Raw genomic sequence first — 22449 nt, forward strand, 5'->3', positions numbered from 1 at the left:
GTGAATTATTTCTGAGGCAATGGATAACTCAGCACTCTTGAGTTGCTGTGCTTTTGGAGTTATGTTGGAGTCTGGCCATTCATTAACACTGGACAAACTGCTGAATTTTTTCAAGTGCATGTGTGTCAGGTTTGAGCAGGGGAATAAACAGAAAAGAAGAGGAAACATCCAAACTATATAGTTCACTCACTATCTGAGCAACAGTCCCAGTGCACCACACACCAACCGTGTTTGTTTTACTTTTCCCAAGGGTTCTGGAGGCCGAGAAGATCAGACAGCATTTGCTACGTAAAACATACTCTATATTTTACATTCTACTGCTTCCAGATATGAATGCATGTACATGTATAGGCTATTAATGTATTCTCTAGAGATGGGACTTTTGGGGGGGGGGGCAGGAAAGAACTCCCAGTCTCACAATTTGGTTGAACCCCGCCCACAGGCCAAATTATGGGACTGGGAACCATCAAACAGCAGCAGGTAGAACAGCCTATGTAGGGGTTTGTTTCCCCATGCACCCTTGCATCCTCATGATCTACAAAGCTTACATTAAAATAGAACAGTCTTTAAGGTGTCACATATTGTCTTTTTTGTTTTGTTTCATTTTGTGTTTTGCCAGAGGTGGACCAAGGCACCCTTCAGAGGGACAAAAAAACAATACAGGGAAGGTAAAAGGGCCATTCTACCTCCTGCTGTTTGATAGTTCCCAATCCTGGAATTCTGACTGCAGGGTTCCTGACCAGGATTTTTTTCCCAAAACTGTCCTGTCTAGACACATTTCATTAATCAATCCAGAACATTAAAGGAAAAATTCTGCTCTGCAGAGGTTTGACTCCAGTTCTGCTACTTTAGTATTTTAATTATATATGTTTGTGTTCCTTTAAATTGTGATAGGTTTTAGTGACAGCAGTTCTTACCTCAGGTGTATTTTATTACAAAAAAATGAACTACAAGAGCAACAACATTCAAGAAGTTATCAACCCTTTACCTTTTGGCTTTGGAGGGCAACATCTGGTAAACTGAAATATCATACTATCTGAACGGACAGTTTCTGTCCGGTAACAATTCAACAGATCCACGAGGTTTGTAAAACTTCTTCTCGTTCCCGTGAGATTATACTCTCCATTTTCATTTTTTGTTATCAAGCAATGCTTATAATCAATGGTGCTGTCTTGCTGTAGAATTCAGAGGAGAAGAAACATGTTGTTTTAAAATTAACATTTTTGTTTAAACTTTGTTTAAATTTAATCAAGTTTTAGTTATTAACAGCACTCATCTTCATAGTACTGATCTCTCTATAGCTAAAAGGGACCACTTTCACACAAAGAGAGGCATCAACAGGCTTAGAGACACCCCAAATATTATAGAAGTAGGGGGGAAACTCTTGGGGAAAAGAATCATTAAATGGAGGACCCCACTCTCCAGTTGCATGAGAAGTATGTCCTGTAGTCACAGAACATTCAGTGTCTATTGAGGAAGGGAAACTGAAAACTACCAAGGGGAACAAATATCTTGGAAAAGGATGTGGCCAGCTGGTTGAAAACCAAAGGGAAGCCTCTGCATGCTATACGTTTTATTGCATTCTACCTAATGAAGATTCAGATCTCCTTCACATATAACTACATGCTTTGATCAACAGAAAAAAAAATTGCTCTTGAAATTCGCTTTGGAAACCATGACCATCCTGAAAACTGACAGAGACTGTGTGAAATCAAAAGTCCTGGTAGCCTTCACAGGCTCTTCAGCACTCATCCAATGCAAATCTTGCACCTCTGGTGTGCAGTGCCTAAATCAGTATATTTCTTTAGGGCAGTCATTCTTCACTTTGGGTCTCCAGATGTTCTTGGACTAAAACTCCCAGAAGTCTTCAACACCAGCTGTGCTGGCCAGGACATCTGGGGGCCCAAGGCTGGGACCACTGCTTTAGGGCCAGCAGACTAAGTGGCAAACTAGCTTTTTATCACATTTATGCTTCAAATTGCTAAAGGACAGAAAAATAAATCCTGCTAGCAACATCTGGTACTGAAAACCTCTTCAGTAAAAAATGGCAAGGGGTGAAAATATTAAAAATGACAGCTTCAAACAGACTTCAAATCAGACCAAAAAACAAACACATCAAAACCCCTCCTACCAACATTCTGTCTACTTTTCAGCCCCGCTAGGTGGGGCTCTGCCACTTTCGCATGTGACACTGTCCCCCCACGACTCCACACACACATCCCTGTGGGGTTCTGTTGCAACTGAAATAAAAGGAGCTGGAAACGCTCACTGTGGGTGTGCAGAGAAGGAGGAAAGCTGTGGGGTGTATGTATGTGGAGTTGCATGCACTCATGCAGCAGTGCACCTTAACGGAAACCTTGCTTCCTACATTTTAAATATTGAAAATTAAACTACTGTCCTTTGTTGGTACAGTCTGAAGTAGATGTCTCATGATACATGTGCAAAACCTGGATCATGAGACATAAACTGTTGCCTGATAAACTGTGAAGATATGTAAATATTAGTATGGAGTTTCATTCTAACAGTTAAATATCCATTATTTTGCACCTACATCATAATAGAAAAGCAAATACTGTAATTCTTTATTGTTTCCCATGTTTTGTAGATTCTCAGAAATATAAATATCATAAATCATAAAATAATCATAAATATATATATGTCATTCATGAAGCACAGAGATTATACTGAAAACTAGCCAGCATACCCACAATCAAAGAAATTCTGGATCTCCCACTTATTACTCACCATCAGAACCATTGAGAGTTCTGATTCTCAATACTAACCTGCACTGCAAAGGTAAGGAAGTACTTATTAAACTCTTTTGGACTGCAACGAAGAACGTAATAGCCAGTCTGGTTGCCAGCTTTCTTCAGTTTACTGATTGCAAAGTCCATGCTGTTTTTTTTAAAATATAAAGGGGAAAAATGTTAAAAAGACCTAAGACATTCTGAACTACAAACCAGTCATAATGACTACCAGACTTTAATCCCATATAAAGAATTTTTGAGCTTGAATACATTACAGCTATCACGCAAATCATACTGTGAAACACCACAAGCATCAGAGCACAAGTGTTTTGTTTTGTTTTTTGCATTTTGCCACTTGTCCGTCCCATAGCTGATGTCCGTACTGACTCCACAAGTGGAGGGCAACTAGGCATCCAACGATACCTCTTGCCCCCTTACACAACTGCTCTTATGCACTCATGTAATGCAACAAGATTCTGGAGTATGTATCCATGAGTGCTTGTAGATTACAGCAACTATGCTACACACTTGCTCTACCCTTCTTTTGAAAGAGTTCTAGTAACTGGTACTTTACAAAGAAACACCCCACATATTGGTGGTTTTTTAAAAAAAAGGGAATTTTGACTTACCATACATTCTTGTTTTTTTAGAAGGCTTAGAGAACAGTCTTTGTGGGTAAGTAATGTCTGTTAATGGAAGACAGAACTGAATTCTGACTTGTCTAGATAAAAGATATTGACTGCTCTCTCATTAAGAGTCTGAAGAAGAAGCTTCTTGCTCTGTGGCACTACAAGCCAGTCACTGAAACCCATACACCAATAATCCATGTGGAAAAAGACACACAACTACCCATCTACCTTCTAATGTTCCTAATGGAGTACTGCCAAGGTGACACATTCACTTGTATAGATAAAATATTTATCTAAGGGTGCCTAGAGAATGCAAATGACCACATTTCAGAATATCTCCCTGCTTTTCCAGAAGACACAAGGATGTCTCCACGTTAGGAATATCTGAAAACTATCATCATACTGTAAAAGGAATCCTCTACAGTTGGCCACTTTGATAACACTGAAAGTATCTATGTTTCAGATACAACTTTTGCAAAAGGGAAAAGTTGTAATGGCAAGGTTCAGATACCCAGAAGCCTTTCCCCCCACTGTTTCTGCAAATGGACAGAGTGTGTAGTTCAAATGTCATCCAATTTGTACCACATTAGATACAGAAGCCCTGATTTTCTGGAACTGAGGCACTTGCTGTCCAAAACAGAACAGGGGCATTCTCATGAGGCTGAATAACTTACCCAGGACTGCATCTGCTGGCATCTCTCTTAGTAAGGAAGGGACAATCCAGCAATACAGTGGGCCCTTGACTTACGAATGGCCCTAGTTGCGAATGTTTCGGGTTATGAACCCGATCTCATCTCAAGTAGCAGACCCTACCTACGAATGCAAATCGAGTTATGAACCCAAAAGGCAGGGAGAAAGGGCAGGAAATTCAAATTTCCTGCCCTTCCTCCCTGCCTTTGGAGCTTTCAAAAGGCTTCCTCTGACATCGGAGGAAGCTCTTTGAAACCTCCGAAGCAAAAAAAAAAAAAAAAAAAAAAAAAAAAAAAGGCTCCCTGCTTTCACCCGATGCTGAGTCCCCTTCGCGCCGGGCTGAGCTCAGCCGGCACGAAGGGGACTCAGCATCAGGTGAAAGGAGGGAGCCGATTTCTTCCCAGCCACCTGGCTTGCTTTTCCATGGGAGGACTTCGGCCGGAACGGATTAATTGGTTTCCAATGCATTCCTATGGGAAATGCTGGCTCGATTTACGAACTTTCCAATTTACAAACTGACATCCGGAACGGATTAAGTTCGTAAATCGAGGGTTGACTGTACATGTTTAAAGTTGTTCATCAATTCATGGCCTCCCTAGACGCAGGTGGGATGAAAAAAGCCATAGCCTGTTTGTGGATTTTTTTCTTTTCTCATAATAGAAGAACCCAGAAGATAAGGCTACTACTCATTATGATTCAAATACATTCCAGTACCAGACGGAGGCTGCCTATGTGGCAGGTTGCTGGGAAACATGACTAGGAAGATGGTATTGCTAATGTCTTGCACTCATCAATTTGGTTACTGTAAGAATGAAATGTGTATGGATAGGCCTTTGGTCCAACTCAGCACAGCTCCTACCTATGTTTCTTTTCCTTTTTACCCTGGAGATGAGATTTGTTTGGTTCAAAACGTCTGACATCAACAGAATTTAGGGGACTAAAAGTTTATCTGTGTAACCAAGAGGAAAAGTACGGATCAAAAGTGAGATAAGAAAGCCACTTCTCGCCAATCCACTTGGCACATGCCTTTCATAACAGAGGAGCACCAACAGGATTCTTTTCCTACCCCTGTTGTTTAGTACTTAAATTGGGGGGAGGGACAGCACTTTGGGGGAGGGGTCAAGACCAAGTAACATAAATGAATAACATAAATTAGAAAACAGAGCACAGAGGAACTGTAAGTCAGGCTTGGCCTTGTGGTGTCAATGTAGAGATCCCTGTTGCAATGAAGTCAGAAACAAATTCTGTCTTCCACCAAGAGGAGATGTTTTCCTAAAGAAAAAGACTGCCCTCTGGCATTTTCTCAAAGAAAGCCATCTAAAATCTTTCCCATGAAATTCACTTCATTTTGCTACTCATGGCTTCCTTCACTGAAGCGCACAACACACTTAGCTCTTCAGAACAAGGAAATACTATTCAAAGGTACTGGGAAAACCTCCACAACCTGAAATCATCCTTTCCACCACATCTTTACAAAAATGTTAAAAAAAAACATTTGTTCCAAAAGCAATTTCCTCTGCTAGCAATCTTCTATTTCCCCATAATCATTCAAGAAACAGATAGCTGAATTGCCTTTGCTTTCTTCAAAGCTTTAATTCTAATTTTGCCAGAATGTACAGTGAACAAATTAAGGTACCCTCTGCTTATGACATCATACACCAACACCATGGTTAAGACCGGGAGCCCTTACATTCATTATTATCCATTTACTACTTTACTGACTCAGAGTTGAACTGAGAATGAAAGAAAACATTTTTAAATTTGCATTAAGTTTTGCAGTTGAATCAAACGAACAAAAATCTCTTACAGAAAAGATTTTCACATACATTATATCAAAAATCCAGATAATTACCAGATAAATAAAGAGGATAAAGCATTATATATTAGAAATCTAATTAACTCAGGCAACAGCTCCATACAAAAACCAATTACTCAGGATGGGAATGAGCAGTCATGCCCATCGAGACAGTTCAAAATGGAGTCCAAATGCCATTCGAACAGAAAACACATCCAGGTACAGTGGTGCCCTATTAGACTATTACCTCGCAAAACAGTTTATTCGCTAGACGATGAGTTTTTGTGATCACTATAGCGCTTTGCAAAATGGTGCTTCCTATGGGCGATTTTCGCTGGACGATGTTTTGGTCCATGCTTCATAAGACGGGTTTTTTTGGGGGGACTGTTTTTTGCAAGACAACGATTTTGAGAGCTTGGTCTGCGACTCGCAAAACGGGTGTTTTCAGGACTGTTTTTCGCAAGACAGCGACTTTAACAGCTGATCCGCGCTTCGCAAAATGGTTTTCCTATGGCCAATTTTCGCAAAACGCTGACTATTTTCCCCCATTGGAACGCATTAAATGGATTTCAATGCATTCCAATGGGGAACCGCATTTCGCAAGACAGCAATTTTCGTGGAACGAATTAACATCATCTTGCGGGGCACGACTGTACAAATTTGGACTGGCTACATACGTTAAAGATTGCTTTCTGAATACCAGTTCCTCTTACTTGAGCAAAGACACTGCCCTCACAAAAGTTGTACATACTACAAAGAAAAATCCCTCTCAAAGGCTCATAAAATGTCAGGACAAAGTAAGTGTCACTCACGAAATTGGACCATGACAATTGCTCTGGATATTTTCAAGAACTGAGGGAGGTGCTACTTCTTTACATAGATAATGGTGAGCATCTGCAGTTAATCTGTAATATCCATCAATTAATGAAACAAAGGAAAGGGCATCTCTTAATGAATGAAATTCAGCTTCCTGCAAAAAGAATAGGAGAAGACAGGAAAAGATGGTGAGACATATTATACTTTAATGATATAATACGCATGAATAGCATATGCATCCACTGACTGACCCTTTTATCCTTTTTATTTGTATTAAGATCTTCTAAGATCTCTCTAAGATCACTAAAATGTGTAATCAGTGGATTTCCTTAACAATTATATTTGAAGAGGGAATTAAGCTATTCTATTTCGAAAAAGTACTATGATGCTTACATGTTAAGATACTAAGACTTTGGAAAGGCTTTATATACAGTGAATGCAAGCCTTTGTCTATGTTTCCAAATTTCACTGAACAAAAGAGTGATCTGGGTCAAAATACAGGTCAAATTTCAAATAAATAACTCTACAGATTAGTGTCAAACTGAGCATTACAAAGATACAGACATTTGAAATAATAAAAGTGTTAATGATCTTATAACAGTTGTTAAAAGAATACATTTAAGAAAGTCCAGGACAGAACACATCTGAAATCTAGACAAAAATATGTATAATAATCATAGTTTAATATTAAAATCTACTCACAGAACAAGATAAAAAAAGATGCAAATGAATGCACAGAGAAAGTGGGTTGCATATAACCCAAGATAGGTACTGAAGTCCTTGATATCACCACAACGATTTGGCCATAATAACTGGAGTCTGCCATTTAAAAAAGGTATGCAGTGCACACATTGTTTATGAGATACTTAATGCTCCCAGAAGGCTGGGACATCTGAACATCTTGACAGGATTGGTGGAACCCAAAGTCCATCAACACCAGTGGAATGACACTGGAATGGAATCACTGGCTATGATATGGGAGAGCTGTTGCCAGTAAGGGTAGCCATGTTTGGACTTGGTGGCCAAACCTCGTAACAAAAACCTAGATGCACTTCAGGAACAAGGCCCTATTCAGATACCACCAAGTGTCAGAATTCTGCAGTCATTCCAAAGCACATGTAATTAATGAGCTCTACAGTTCTCTTCAAGCATCGGAATTATGCAAATTATTAATACTGAAATCTGAATAACTCTGGTATCTGTGACTGAAATATTTCTGAATTAAATGTGATTTGTACTCTACTGTTTAATTGTACTCGCTCAATATATGGGGTTTATAGACATAAAATTCTCTAAGTTGTACACTGGACTTCTAGTAAAAGTTTCAAAGAAAATTGGAGGGAAAATACTGTCTTTCATCAAATCTAAAAAGTGCCCCATCCTATGGGGAAAGAGGCACAACCATGGATCTCAGACATTTAACAATACCTGTTCAAACAGAACTATTCTCACTCACCAAACAGCAATGTAAAGAACTACTGGACTGTATGTTCCCCTGATATGCATCAACACGGATAGAAAACAGTGACTGCACAGGGAGACACAGAGTTCAAGTGTATGTGACATCTCAAAAATATGTTATTACCTTCCTTTGAAAGGAGGGGCACCCAATGGAGCATGTGAACTTAATAGGCCACCCAATCTGAGCATGTGCAAAAAACAATAGCTTACCCTAGTTTAATGATTTACTATATGAATTTTGCAGGAGAAAAGCACTATGACGTGGCATATACACGTGAACACACAACTGTTGCTGGAGTCTATTAAACCCCCAAGATGTTCCAAATGATTGCCCAATGCTGCAGACACAATACTTACCAAATAATGGAAACACTACAAAATACCCAATCCAATTTCTTTAGTGAAGAAATATATACAAACAAATGGTAACCAAAAAAGTGAGCCACTATACCAGATTCTTGCTATCTTGTCTGTGAATGGTTACAATTCTGCTTTCACCGGAACCTTCTTGGTTGGCTTGCTTAATACTGACATCAATAATTTCAGGAAAATCACAGTAGGTCTGTATGTCCTGCAGAAATATGTTGATTTGTTAAGAGACCCATTTAGGTTTCAACATTTAAGTTGCCTTTCAGAAGTCATTGAATGAACCAAATTTTAATGTTATATTAAACACTTATTGATTGGATTCTGTTCATTAGGTAAAGGTAAAGGTTTCCCTTGACATTTAGCCCAGTCGTGTCTGACTCTAGGGCACGGTGCTCATCCCTGTTTCCAAGCCGTAAAGCCTGCGTTTGTCCAAAGACAGTTTCCATGGTCACGTGGCCAGCGCGGCTAGAAACGGAACGCCTTTACTTTCCCATGGTGGTACCTATTTATCTACTTGCATTTGCATGCTTTTGAACTGCTAGGTTGGCAGGAGCTGGGACAAGCGAAAGGAGCTCACTCCATCACGTGGGTTCGATCTTATGACTGCTGGTCTTCTGACCTTGCAGCACAGATGCTTCTGCAGTTTAACCCGCAGCGCCACCATGTCCCATTCTGTTGATTACTTGGGTATAAATGGAAACGATTTCATCGTCCATGATCCCACTCCTATTCCCCTTCCCCTACAGCTTGAGGGTCTCTGGGGATCCCTTTTGATCTTGGAAAGTTTTTTGGGGCCTGAGGAAGTTAGAGGGAGCCTTTAATATTGGAAAATCACTGCTGGATAATTGCCCCTGGGATTGGGACCTCTGGCAACAATCTGATGATGATTTTCTAATATTAAAGCCCCTGGTCCTACTCCCAGTCCCAAAGGCTCCCAAAGATTTCCTCAGGTCAGAAGGTATCCTTAAGGATTTTCAGAATTTGAAACCTGTGGGGGAGGGGGATAAGAAGCTTAAATTAAATTAAATAGTAACATTATGGCTTGACATCAGCAGCAGTTACACTGGATTTCAGACAATGTTACTGTAACACTACATTTTGAGAAAATTATATATCCTAAAACAGTAATGCCATGAACAGAAAAAAATGACCAACACATTTTTAAAAATCAGTTATTTAACAACCAAAATATTTAAGGCCAGTATCCCAAACTCTCAGTGGATTTGTAAAACCAATTTTCGCACAGATACCCGGCAGGAGTGCTGTGCTGCCTTTTCCTGTGGCTCCCCTTCTGCGCCAATCTTAAAACCTACTCCAAAGAACTCCAGAGCTTTGTAGTGCTGCAATGGGCTGTCAGCTGAGGAAGAAAGGCTGAAATCTGGAAGTTACCATGATTATTATCGTATTTTTCGCTCCATAAGACGCACCTTTCCATAAGACGCACCAATTTTTTAGGAGAAGAAAACAGGAAAATATAATCTGTTTTCTTCGCTCCATAAGACACACAGACTTTCCACCCCCGTTTTGTGGGAAAAAAGTACGTCTTATGGTGCGAAAAATACGGTAAGTTAGATCTAGGCCCTTATATTCATATTTGGAAACTAAATTCTTGGTTACAGTATTTCAAAAATTGACTGGAAGCTGCCAAACTCAAAATGCAACAGAACAGAATGCAGGCAGAGTTTCCAAACAAATACAGCTGGACAAGACAGCCTACTCCATATGCCTTGAAATTTCAGAAGAAACTGTTGACTTCCACTTATTTGTGAGTAACTGCAGAGACTACGGTGAACCACAGCAGACTTTGAGCCTGTTTCAAGCCATCTGGAATTACTAAAGTCTTGTTTGCTTTTTGAGACAAGGAGCTTTCCAGGCATTAAATAATGGTGCTATCATTAACAAATACAATTTAAAATTATGGATTAATTGAAATATCAGCACTAGCCAGCATAATCAAAATAGTTAGACCCATCCTAGAAATTACCTGCTCTGACAGTATTTCACTGTCTTTAAGTCTCCCTCTGGAGCACTGAATTCCACCGTTTCCACTTATAACAATGGTTGCAAAGCAGTTTTCGCCTGAAGATTCTCTGCCAGGTTCCTTCACTTCAAATACTTCTGAGTAGAAGGCAGACTGGAGAGTTTCCAAATTTATGAGATACTTCAGTTTCAGGTTTCTAGCAGTTGCTTTGCACTGGCCAAACTGCTGAATAAACTTGCGGAACCTGTATCTTATTCTCTTTCGTGTCAGAATGTGATAATCTTGGATTTTTTCTCTGATACACTTGGGCAAAAACATTTTGTAGCTGTAAAAAAAAATCAAGTAAGTGGCAATATATTGACACAAGGCACAAAAAGCATGTTAAAAACACTTCCAGATTCTTAAATAATGTAAGTGAAAGACAAGATGAATAAAAATATCTGCAACAGCATAGTGTCTGCCATAGGAGATTGCAAAAGGAATTGCCCAAAGTACTTTTTGTTCAAGCAACTACAACTTTGGGAAACACAGTAAAAAATCTCAGCTATCTGCAAAGGACAGCTGAGAGGTTGAGATTTGATTTCTTTTCTAACTCTTGTGCATGTTTAACGCTAAAGACTGTGGAAAACAATTAATACACTTTGGGTAGAAGAGTCTGGGTAAGAAACAAATGGGAATTACACAACTTTGAGTCCCTCCCATATCTCACCATCTCTTATTATGGGATTTTACTACCTTTAGATGCCCTAGTATCCTCCTTTGACATCAAATGTTTACATGCCAGCTGCAATCTAGGTTGAAATGATTCGGACAGTTTGATCCCCCCAAACAATATTTCCATATGTAGTCTTTTAAAAGAAGGACAGACAGACATTTTTGTTACAACCACCACCACTACCAATTACCTCACAGAACTGTAGATGGCTAATGGAGTTTGGTCCTTTTCTTTGGCCATTCTCATTATGTCAAGAACAGCCATCCCAAGACATTCTTCTTGTGTCTCATGAGTAACAGCCATCTTTACCCACCCATGGACAAAATCTTCTCGCCACTGGAAGCAAAAAGAAGCCAGAGAAGCCAAGCTGAATGTTTGTGATTTGCCTTTTTCATTTATTTTTATTATTATAATTTGGAACAGTTTTAACTAGATCTACTAAACCATGCAGTAAATGGATGTCTGGGAGACCAAGAATCACCCTAGATCTCACTGTGCTTGAACATTTTGTCCTGTGCTCAAGCATCTTGTGGTTTGTTTGGTTTTTGTTTGTATTTTTCCGTTTCATCTGATGATAGCCTAGTATTCCTGTCAAATTGTTCACAGTGTGGTAAAATAATGAAGAAAGGCAGGGAAGCAACCACATCTAGACACAAATAATAAAATCATTACATTTTACCTGAGCAAACAAATAAGACATGATGATATCATCAAGGATAGGACTCTCAGCACCTCGGGAAACACCGTACCGGTATGCTCGCATGGTGCCATTACAATACCAGTGTGGGAAATAAAACCTGTTAGGAAACATTGTCATGTTATCTGTGTTTTCACACAAAAGGCCACTATTCGTAGAACAATGAAATTACTACAATTAAGTCTCCTTGTAAACAAAACTGGGACTAAAAGCACATTCCTTTTGCCATTGAATTCACAGATTTCTTCTATATACAGAATTCATGAGGCAGAATGAATAATATAGAATGAAAGACAATCCAAACAACACAGACCAGCTCAGATTCAGTGTTCAAGCAGTAATTTGATTTAAGGTGCGACTGCACAGGAAGAAAAATGTGAACTGAAGTTGCACCAGGGAACCTGGGTTTCTCTAGATGAATTCACTTTAGTGGATCACATATGAATCAGCAGAGGGAGCAAATGGCCAATCTGAACTCCTTAGCAGCTAGCTATGGTGCCTATCCAGACTTGTAGTAGGCACAGCTACCATACAGCTACCTCAGTGGTTCCCAACCTTGGGTCTCCAGCTGTTCTTGGACTACAATTCCCAGAAATCGTGGCCAGCATAGCTAGTGGTAAAGATTTCTGGGAGTTTTAGTTGAAGACCACCTAAGGCTCCAAAGTTGCCTTAATAAGCGGCAAACAAGGTCTGCCTGTCAATGTCCTCCTCTCTGGTGATCTTCTCACTTGCTAGTTTCTTCCTTTTATCTCTAGGTGATCATACAAGCAGCAGAACCGGGGGGGGGGGGTTGAAAAATTTGAAAACAAAATGGTGCTTGATTGAGAGGAACTGGTATCCCCATAAGCCCCCCTTTGCTTCTTCTCTCTCTCCCCACCTTAAACTAGGAACCTGGAAGGGCCAGCTTCTGGTTGCCCATTGCATCAGCTCAAGCAATCACATCACCTGTACCAACATGAATGCATTTGATTCTTTAAAAATATTTTTACTAGACTCAGCATTTAGGCAGTTGAATGGAAAACAGCAGAACACATATTATCTATTAATCATTTATTTAATAATTTGTCCATCAGTTTTCACCAAATGCATTCATTATAGCCAACACTACCACGAACTGGAATTGTGCTAATTAAAAAAGTCTAGAACAGCAGTCCCCAACCTTTTTGGGACCGTGGACCGGTTGGGGGGTGCAGGGTCCGTGCACGGGGGGCAGGGGCAACCCTGCTCTCGTGGAGGGGTATGCTGTGCTGTGCTCACGGGCATGTGCATGAGTGCAACATGCCCACCCACAAGTGCAACATGCCCCTCCACAAGCGCGACACGTCCACTGCGCGTGTGTGGGAGAGCCGTGTCCACGGCCCAGTTTAAGGAAGCCCATGGACCAGCACCGGGCCGTGGACCAGGGGTTGGGGACCCCTGGTGTAGAAGACTCAAGAATTTGGTCCTCTAGAACAGCGGTCCCCAACCTTTTTGGGACCATGGACCGGTTGAGGTGGTGGGCTCCATGCATGGGGGCCACCACCCCCACAAGCGCGACATGCCCACCGTGCATGTGGGCAGAGGGGTGGAGATCCATCTCCGCGGCCCAACCATGGCAAGCCCATGGACCGGCACCGGGCCGCGAACCAGGGGTTGGGGACCCCTGCTCTAGAAGATTTGCAGAAATGCTATGCCAGATGACAGAGACTCCTACTGTCCGTAGCAACACTTCTAGAACAACAGACACTATTTAGGGCAGTGGTTCCTAACCTTTGTTACTCAGGTGTTTTTGAACTGTGACTCCCAGAAACCTCAGCCAGCGAGCTGATGGTGAAGGCTTCTGGGAGTTGCAGTCCAAAAACATCTGAGTAACAAAGGTTAAGAACCAGTGATTTAGGGCACCCTACTGTGTATAGTAGTACAATGTCTCAGACAGCATTTGCTTTATGTTTTCTCCTAAAGCCTGTGTTCAGAAATCCTTAGCTTGAATGGGAGAACAAAAGGTAAAAGTTCTTTGGAGACATATACTGGGCGTGATGCTTATGTTCATGAATGAGAAGTGTACCTGGATGTGTGACATGGATTGAAGAAAAAGTATCATGAATAAAGGACAGTTTTGTTCTCACAGAAGCAACTGACAAAACTATGAAAGAATCTGCTTTATGCTGATGGTACAAGATGGATCACAGAACTGTAACTTTTTTTTAGCCTGGAGCAACTGCAAGCATTAATTTGCATCTATTTTACATTCTAATACATCTGCAAAGTAGTTACATTATATAGACAAGGAGAGATGGCTTGGTTGCTAGGAAACTGGTTCTGCAACAACAGAAATTACAAGTTTTCAACTATATGCCATTCATGGACGGAAGAACTGGTCTACTGAGGTAGCAACATAAGCCAGTGATAGATATCAAATCATTTATTTCTGAGTCCATAATACACAGAAAATATGTAAAGAAAAAAACCCCTCAAATGATTTACTACAACATTATATTCCATTTCAGTATTAGCAGGTACAACACATACTCCTCTTTCTCTCATTTTAGTGTGGCTCTATTATTTCTGTTCCATTACAAGAATTATATAAATAATTTAATTTAATATTTAAGGGACAATGACAATGAAATGAGGTCAACAGCATTATTCCAATTACAAACATCTCTAACAATTAAATGAAAACAAAAACTGTACAATATTAAAGATCTTGAATTACCATATGCCCATTTAGATTTTTTTTTTAAAAAAAATACATTTACCTTAATCGGTAAAGTACAGTGAGAGTGGTTGATCCATCTATTTGGAAGGTGTGATTTGGAGGATAAAAGAATCTGTCTGTCTGATTCATTAGTGCAAACATGTTGTGGTACACTGGCAAGATACCTGGTGACAAACAGCAGAAAATGTTTTAGCTGGAAGACCTTTATCATCCAAACCTTCTTTTAAAAAGAAACAGCTGCAATGTGGAACCTGCAGTACTGGAAAGGATTTAATATTTCCACATGTTAGATCTGAAAAGGCTGCCATGGGGAAATTTAAGAAAGCAAACATCTTACTTTAAATAAAGCAACAGATACAGACTTCGTTTAATTTTCATACTGGTGCAGTAAAAACAGCTAAACATTCCACAAAAGGTGTAATGTAGTAATCTACAATAGGAGCTATTCTATGTTTTGTTGTTAGTGTCAACTTCACAAGTCAGATATATTTTCACACCTCCAAAACCAATAGAAAGAACAAGCAACCAAATGAACTATGGGGTTAATTAGTGTTTCTCCACCCAAGTTGGAAAAAGATGCCTCCTGGAACTATAACCCCCACATATCAAATCAAAGCACATTTAGTATCCAAAGCTGGCCAAATCAAATCCAAGAAGTGCCGCTCTTTCTTCTTGGCAATAAAAATTCAATAATAATAAATAAAACAAACTAATAATTTTTGATGATTTTTTATTATCAGAAATGTGTGGCCTATTGTCATCCAAACTTCAGTTGTAGAATTTTGAAGTAAGTGATTAAATTGCACTGCTATACATTGCTGGAGACTTGCTAAATATTGTAATCAAAATCCATGAAACTCATCTGGACAGGATGTACTCCAATTTTTCATAGCCTTTACTTGGCTCTTGATCATTTCATTTATTATTACAATACCATCCATTTGTTCTCCTTGAGCTTCTTTACAAATGTCTTTAATCCACGAGGTGCTTGTGTTATTGTGTTGGGCTTTCCCATATGTCCTTCCAAAATTTTAAAGGATCATCTCTACATGGGTCTAATTTCTTTTGCTTTTCTCATAGTGATGTATAGAATAACTGTTGGTTATTTTGAAATTTTGAAATTGCATATTTCTCTATATTGTTTCAAGCGTCCATCATATCTTTCAATTTTCTTTGCTGTAGCTGTTACTCACTGTTTTAATTCTTCCATCATTTCAACTATTATTTTCCTTTCTAGGTCATATATTCTGCATAGGCTGGCTTTTGCTTTTTCATTTTTATGTTTGAAATCTTTCAAGTGTTTTAAGTTGCTAATCAAAGGGGTCATGGACCGCATGGGGAAACTTTTGAAAAAACACAACCTACAAACAGTATTCAGACACACCACAAAAATACAACAAATGTTACGGTCAGCAAAGGACAAAAGGGGGACCCCCTCACCACTGCAGGAGTATACCGGATACCTTACAGTTGTGGACAGGTATATATTGGAACCACAAAACGCAGCATTCACACCAGAATCAAAGAACATGAGAGACACTGCAGACTAAAACAACCGGAAAAATCAGCAGTAGCTGAACATGCCCTAAAACAAGCTGGACATGAAATTCTATTTCAAAACACAGAAGTACCGGACAACACCAGCAATCATTATGTTAAACTGCACAGGGAAGCCACTGAAATCCATAAATATCAACAAAAAAGAAGGTGGCCTAAAACTAAACAAGGCCTGGCTTCCAATACTGAATAATGCAGCCTGCAAAAGGTCAACGAACTCTACTCAGCCACAAGGACCAGGGATCATTGCACAAAAAAGACCAGCTAATGACACCCATCAATCACAGCGACAGAAATTTCTCCCCCCTTATCACAACAAAAACACACTGATCACCCTATATCATGAAAAGGACAAAAACTGTTCCCATAGCTAGAAATACTCAACTATCCAACAAACAGCAACAGAGCATGGACAGAGTTCCCACTCCAGTCCTCTGAAGATGCCAGCCACAAAGACTGGCGAAATGTCAGGAAGAACAACCTTCAGAACACGACCAAAGAGGCCGAAAAACCCACAACCACCATCAGATCCCGGCCATGAAAGCCTTTGAGAATACATTGGCTCATTAATCGTTGTTCAGTTATGTCACTACTTGGGTGTTTCTTTTTCCAAATTTCCATCATTCTTTTTTAATACCATGCGCTTTTGGGGTTTCCTCGTAACAACATTTCATCATTCCTCAATTTTCGGTGAGACCCTTTAGCATAGCTCTCAACTTCACTAAAGCGTGCAAGCCCCTTCACCTCAACAAAGCTGTCTTAATGGCCCATGGTGAAGAAACTGCGGAAGTATGCATCAAAAGAGGAATGTTTCAGGGGGATTCTTTATAACCACTGCTGTTTAATATCTCACTAATCCCCATGTCAATAATTTTCAATAAAACTGGATTGTGCTACCAGCAAGCAGGAAATATCAATCATCTGTTATACATGAATTACCTAAAACTATATGCAAAAAGTTCCACAGAACATTTATGACAATATTATAAAATCACGACCAAGTGATGAAAATTATAAATACCTTGGAATACTAGAAGCAGATAACATTGTGCACACAAAAATTAAAGAACTGACAGAAAGGGAATATATCAGAAGACTGTGGAAAATCTTAAAATCAAAATTAAATGGTAGAGAAACAATCAAAGCCGTGGGCCGTTCTAGTAATTAGATGCCCAGCTGGAATAATAGATTGGACTCAAAATGAATTAGAAGAATTAGATCTAAAAACGCAGAGACTAATGAACATGCATCACACACTACATCCAAAAAGTGATGTGGACAGATTATATTTACAATGAAAAATCAGAGGTCATGGATTACTGCAAATACAGCAGGTAGTAGAGGAGGAAAAGAGAAGCCTAAATGATTATATCAGTACAAGCAGAGAAAAATTACCTAAAGCAGTGAAAATGGAGAATATTTTGAAAACAACAGAAACAAAGGCTCAATATAGGAAACAACAATTTGAAAATAAATTAAACAGCTAGAAAAATAAACCACTATGTGGACAACATCTGAGAAATATTGATGGAAAGCATGATCATAATTCAACATAGGCATGACTAAAACTGGGGACCCTTAAGAAAGAAACCGAAGGCTTGATTTTTGCTGCACAAGAACAAGCACTCCAAACCAATGTGATGAAAGCTAAGATCGAATTAGTGCTAACAGCAAATGCCGACTCTGCCAAGAAAAAGATGAAACTGCGTCACACTTCATCTGCAAAAGCCCAAAGACTGCACAAACAGATTACAAAGCTAGACATAAGAGTGGCAAAATTAGTGCACTGGTCATTATGCAAAAAAATATAACTTGCCGGATTCCAAAAACCCATGGAAACATCAGGTAGAGGTTAGAAAAGGAGGAAGTAAAGATCTTGTAGGATTTCCAGATCCAAACTGATAGACACCTTGAACATAACACACCAGGCATAGTAGTAATAGAACAAACAAACAAAAAAAGGTCTGGATCCCTGACATTGCAATTCCAGAGGATTCCAGAGTTGAAAATAAAGAATCAGAAAAACTAACAAATTACAGAGACCTGGCCATCAAAACATCTTGCCTCTGGAAGAAACACACTGCAGTGGTCCCTGCAGTCACTGGGGCTTTGGGAACAATATGAAGAACATACAGTACTATAGCAGTTGCAGATGTCAGAAATCAGAGCCACAAAAAATGGCAATATTAGGAACAGCATACATACTGCACCGATATTTAACAGATACTGTACTTAGGTTTTTGGTTAAAACTTGTATCTGTTATATAATACCAGTCAATGTGTTTATAATGTTGACTGTGCCTGATGTTTCTTGATGATGATGATGATGATGATGATGATGATGATGTGATGATATAATAATAATAATAATAATAATAATAATAATAATAATAATAATAATAATAATAATAATAATAATAATAATAATAATAATAATAATATGCTCCAAGGAGAGTTCCATGGAAACCAGCATCTCACATGTATGCTGACTTCTAAAACTATGGACACTCTCTTTTGCACGTGGTCTTCATATGTCAGTATGCAACAGCCTACAGGGACTCCTGTGGCAGTTACAAGAGCTGTATGCAATATGGCATTATCCCATTGCATTTTGGACACCAATTCTTTATCAGTCCCAAACAGCAGGACCCATCATTAGGGAATGATAGCAACTGTAATCCCAAACAACAGGGGAACATGTTAACATGTGCAGTCGGCTTGCACAGCAGCTAGCGCTTCTCATACGACTTGGTACAAACTTTACAATACTGGGCAGATGCAAAATGGTAGAACTATACTTATGTGTCCTGAACAATCACAACCATTTCAGACACACATAGTACAAACCCCATTATTTTCCCAGTGGTCAAAAATCAATTTCACTTTCACATCATCTTTAGTCTGAAATTGCACTTGGACACAAGCAATGAACTTAAAAGCTTGCTTGCAAATGCTGGCTTGAAACACAAGGAAGCTTTTGTCGTTCTCTGTACATTATGTTTAAGTCCTGAACTCGTCTCCAGGTCTGTGTTTATTTAACATGAATATTTCAACTACCAAAAAGGAAGTTTTCCACAAGAAAAACATTAACTTTCTCCAACAAACTGCAGAATTTTTTTAATCCTCAGCTTAAGAAACGAACTTGTGTGCCTTTATTTTCTGTGTCAGAATAATGTAGCAGTTCAAATAAATGGCTCCCCTTACAATACTATATTTAGGAACAGCTTTAAGAGCTTGAATACTTAGGCAACAAATATTCTTTCTATCTGTATTGAATGGAGGGGCTACTCAACTCTAGTAGTGTCCAGAGTAGGGAAAAACAGGGGACTAGTTAAAAACACAAACACACAAAATCTAGAATAGCAATCTTTCTGTAAAAGCTAGTGATTTTTATTCAGCATGATTTTTAAAGTAGGGAGACTAGCGCATCTTCTATTACATTTTGGCTTTGTGTTGAGTAGCACATTGTTTATTTCAAGGACACACACGTGCTAAGTATCAAATTGAAATATTTGCAGTTAGCTTTAAAGTAAACAGGCAGGAAACTAAATCAAAGACAAATAAGGCAGACAGTGAAGTACGTACAGGTTTTAACTGCCATCTGTCCTTCTACAGATGTTTTACATTAGCAAGCAGGGCAGCTAGACATAATATCCTCAAGAATAGTTAGTTTACTGCAGTTAAATTTGGAATTTGTTAAAGGCTATCAAGAATGTCTCAAGCTGTGAACAAAAAAATGTACAGAAGGAAGGATTAAGGAAAAGAACTGTAGAACAGAGCTGTGCACACACTGACTTTCAAAATTATCTGTCCTTTCTACAGGAAAAGAAATGCAGGCAAGACAATTTTATTATTAGATTTCTCCAGGAAAGGAGAATTTTGTCAATAATTTCTCAAGACTGAGCTAATCACTAGCACTACTTGTGGTGATAGCTTTGTTCTTTCCTGCCTCAAAGATTTTTGCATTTCTTGCACTGTCTCCACAACAGGCAATAACATGTAACCGTTGTATTCCATTTTGTGTCATGTCCAGTGCATTCTTATCAGGGGCATTCTAGCAGCCAGTCTCACAGGGGGCCCTGACTCATTTAAAGGCGGCCACAGCTAAGGAAAAAAATAATTCACCAGCTATCTTATAAGTTTCATTATGCAACTTATACGATCCTGACTCAGCCTACATTTCTTTCACATTGCGTTCATGGCCAAAAACAGGATGGGAATGGCTGTTTCTAAGGCATTATGATGCTGATGTGGAAAAGCAGCTATAAAAACCTTGTGCATGCCTTATTGTCAAGATTCAACAGTTTCACAACTCTTCCAAAATCCTGCATTTTGAAAGAATCATTGTAGTTAACATTGTTAACTACATTGTTATAACACAACTCCTTCCCTGTAACACCTGCAGCCAGTAGAAGCAAGGGAAGTGCTGTGTCCAGCTCCATGGAAAGGATAAAGCCAATATTATCACTTACCTTCCAACTTCCCAGCTGTTTTATTTCCCTGTGCAGTGGGCTTCCGTTTCTCAAGGTCATTCTAATGGCCCTTTAGAATTTCTTCTAACTTTTGAGTTTATCATGACACTGCAAGTGGAAGATTGCTGTAATGTTCTTTGTACTAGACATCGCATTATCCCTCTAGAGTTTCCCTGGTTGCTTATACCTCCTAACCATGAAAAAAAAACTGTGAAAGGATAATTACTTCATGACATCTTCCCTTGGGCTTTCATCCAAGCATGGAACCTAGGTATGCCCCAGCTGCCCCAGAGGTGATTCTACAGTGAAATACAGTACACAAACACTTCTCGGCCACCTAATATGTGAGATAAACACAGAAATCCTGGACTTCACCAATGAGGATACAGTGGTGCCTCGCTTAGCAAGTGCATTGTTTAACGATGTATTCGCTTAGCGATGAGGTTTTTGGAGCGATTTTGCGCTCCATTTAGCAATGTTCCCTATGGGGAAATTTCGCATAGCGATGTTCAGGACCTTGCCTCGCTTAGCGATGACAGTTTAGGTCCCCCTGTTTCGCTTAGTGATGTCTGTTTTCGCTATTTTAAGTGTGTCTTAAAATGTTCAAAAACTGTTTTAAATGCTTGGGATCGTTAGTGCACCTTGTAAAACCTTTGCAAACTTAATTTGGCTTTGTTCTGAGTCTTCGTTAATTTTTGGTGAATTTCCCCCCCCCCATTGGAATGCATTGAACCAACTGTAGGTTTGACACACTTAAAAATAGCAAAAACGGACCTGTCAATACCATTGAAATGCATTGAATAGGCTTCAATGCATTCCAATGGGGGAAACATTGTTTCGCTTAGCGATGTTTCCTATGGCGATTTTCGCTTAAGGACGGTAATCTGTTTCCATTAGGATTATCCGGTTTTCAATGCATTCCTATGGGAAATGGTGTTTCGCTTAGCGATGTTTTCCCATAGCGATGGTTTTTTTGGGAACCAATTAACATCATTAAGCGAGGCACCACTGTATCTCCAAAATCTCTCCTCTTTTGAAATTCTTTCTGAAGGACTCTTTTCTCCTGTCATACTGGCTGAGACTGGTTGAAATGATCATGGGATAAATTTTCTGCACAGCATTACTGGAGATTTTGTATTTTCTGCATATCAGGGGAAAGATACATATTTCCATTTTTGCCAGCCACTCAATAGTTATATGGAACATATGCTCTGCTCCAAAAAGGGTGGTTACACTAGAGAACCTTATGTTTTAAGGGATTATCAACTCACTTCAACTTTGCATAACAGTGACCACTGAAAGACACTGCACAAAGCCAACAAACTAGAACATGTACTTTGCAGAAGGTTTAAAATGTAACAGAGTATCAATCCACAGAGCAGAAAAGCATTCTGGTGCTAAGATTATCCATCTGGAATGACAACCAAGTCAGCCAGAGGATTAAGCCCTGTCTGTGACCTCTAGCATTCTTGCCATCTTTTCTCACAGCCATGTAGTTTCACTTACAGTTTTCCACAACAATTGCCAGAGCTAGCAAATCCTGTTTCACTGCAAGAGCTGCTATCTGGGTTACTCTCTTCTGCCAAAACAGAACTTAGCTTGTAACATCCCCTTTATTTTTATGTTTCTTAATGGTTCTATTAATGCTTTAAACATTCAAATTAAATATAAAGTGGTGCCTCGATTTGCAACCATAATCTGTTCCAGAAGATGGGCACAACTCGAAATGTTTGTAAGTCAAAGCATCATTTCCCATAGGAATACACTGAAACCCCATTAATCCGTTCCGGCTGGAAAAAAAACCACACACCCCAAAATAAAA

The 22449-nt window shown here is 39.3% G+C and overlaps 1 protein-coding gene across 2 annotated transcripts in view; it reads right to left on the bottom strand.

Annotated features, from left to right (window-relative positions):
• JAK2 (Janus kinase 2) overlaps positions 1 to 22449 on the bottom strand; it is a 97095-nt gene that overhangs the window by 26225 nt on the left and 48421 nt on the right. For both annotated transcript variants that reach the window (XM_020801535.3, XM_020801536.3), the window contains 8 exons: positions 14639 to 14762; positions 11883 to 12000; positions 11394 to 11539; positions 10492 to 10813; positions 8590 to 8709; positions 6674 to 6831; positions 2784 to 2895; positions 989 to 1175 (listed from right to left, as the gene is read on the bottom strand). In XM_020801535.3, the coding sequence (XP_020657194.3) occupies positions 989 to 1175; positions 2784 to 2895; positions 6674 to 6831; positions 8590 to 8709; positions 10492 to 10813; positions 11394 to 11539; positions 11883 to 12000; positions 14639 to 14762 (1287 nt within the window). The remainder of the gene's footprint in view (positions 1 to 988; positions 1176 to 2783; positions 2896 to 6673; positions 6832 to 8589; positions 8710 to 10491; positions 10814 to 11393; positions 11540 to 11882; positions 12001 to 14638; positions 14763 to 22449) is intronic.

This window comes from Pogona vitticeps, chromosome 2 (genome assembly GCF_051106095.1).
Source record: "Pogona vitticeps strain Pit_001003342236 chromosome 2, PviZW2.1, whole genome shotgun sequence".
NCBI lineage: Eukaryota > Metazoa > Chordata > Lepidosauria > Squamata > Agamidae > Pogona > Pogona vitticeps.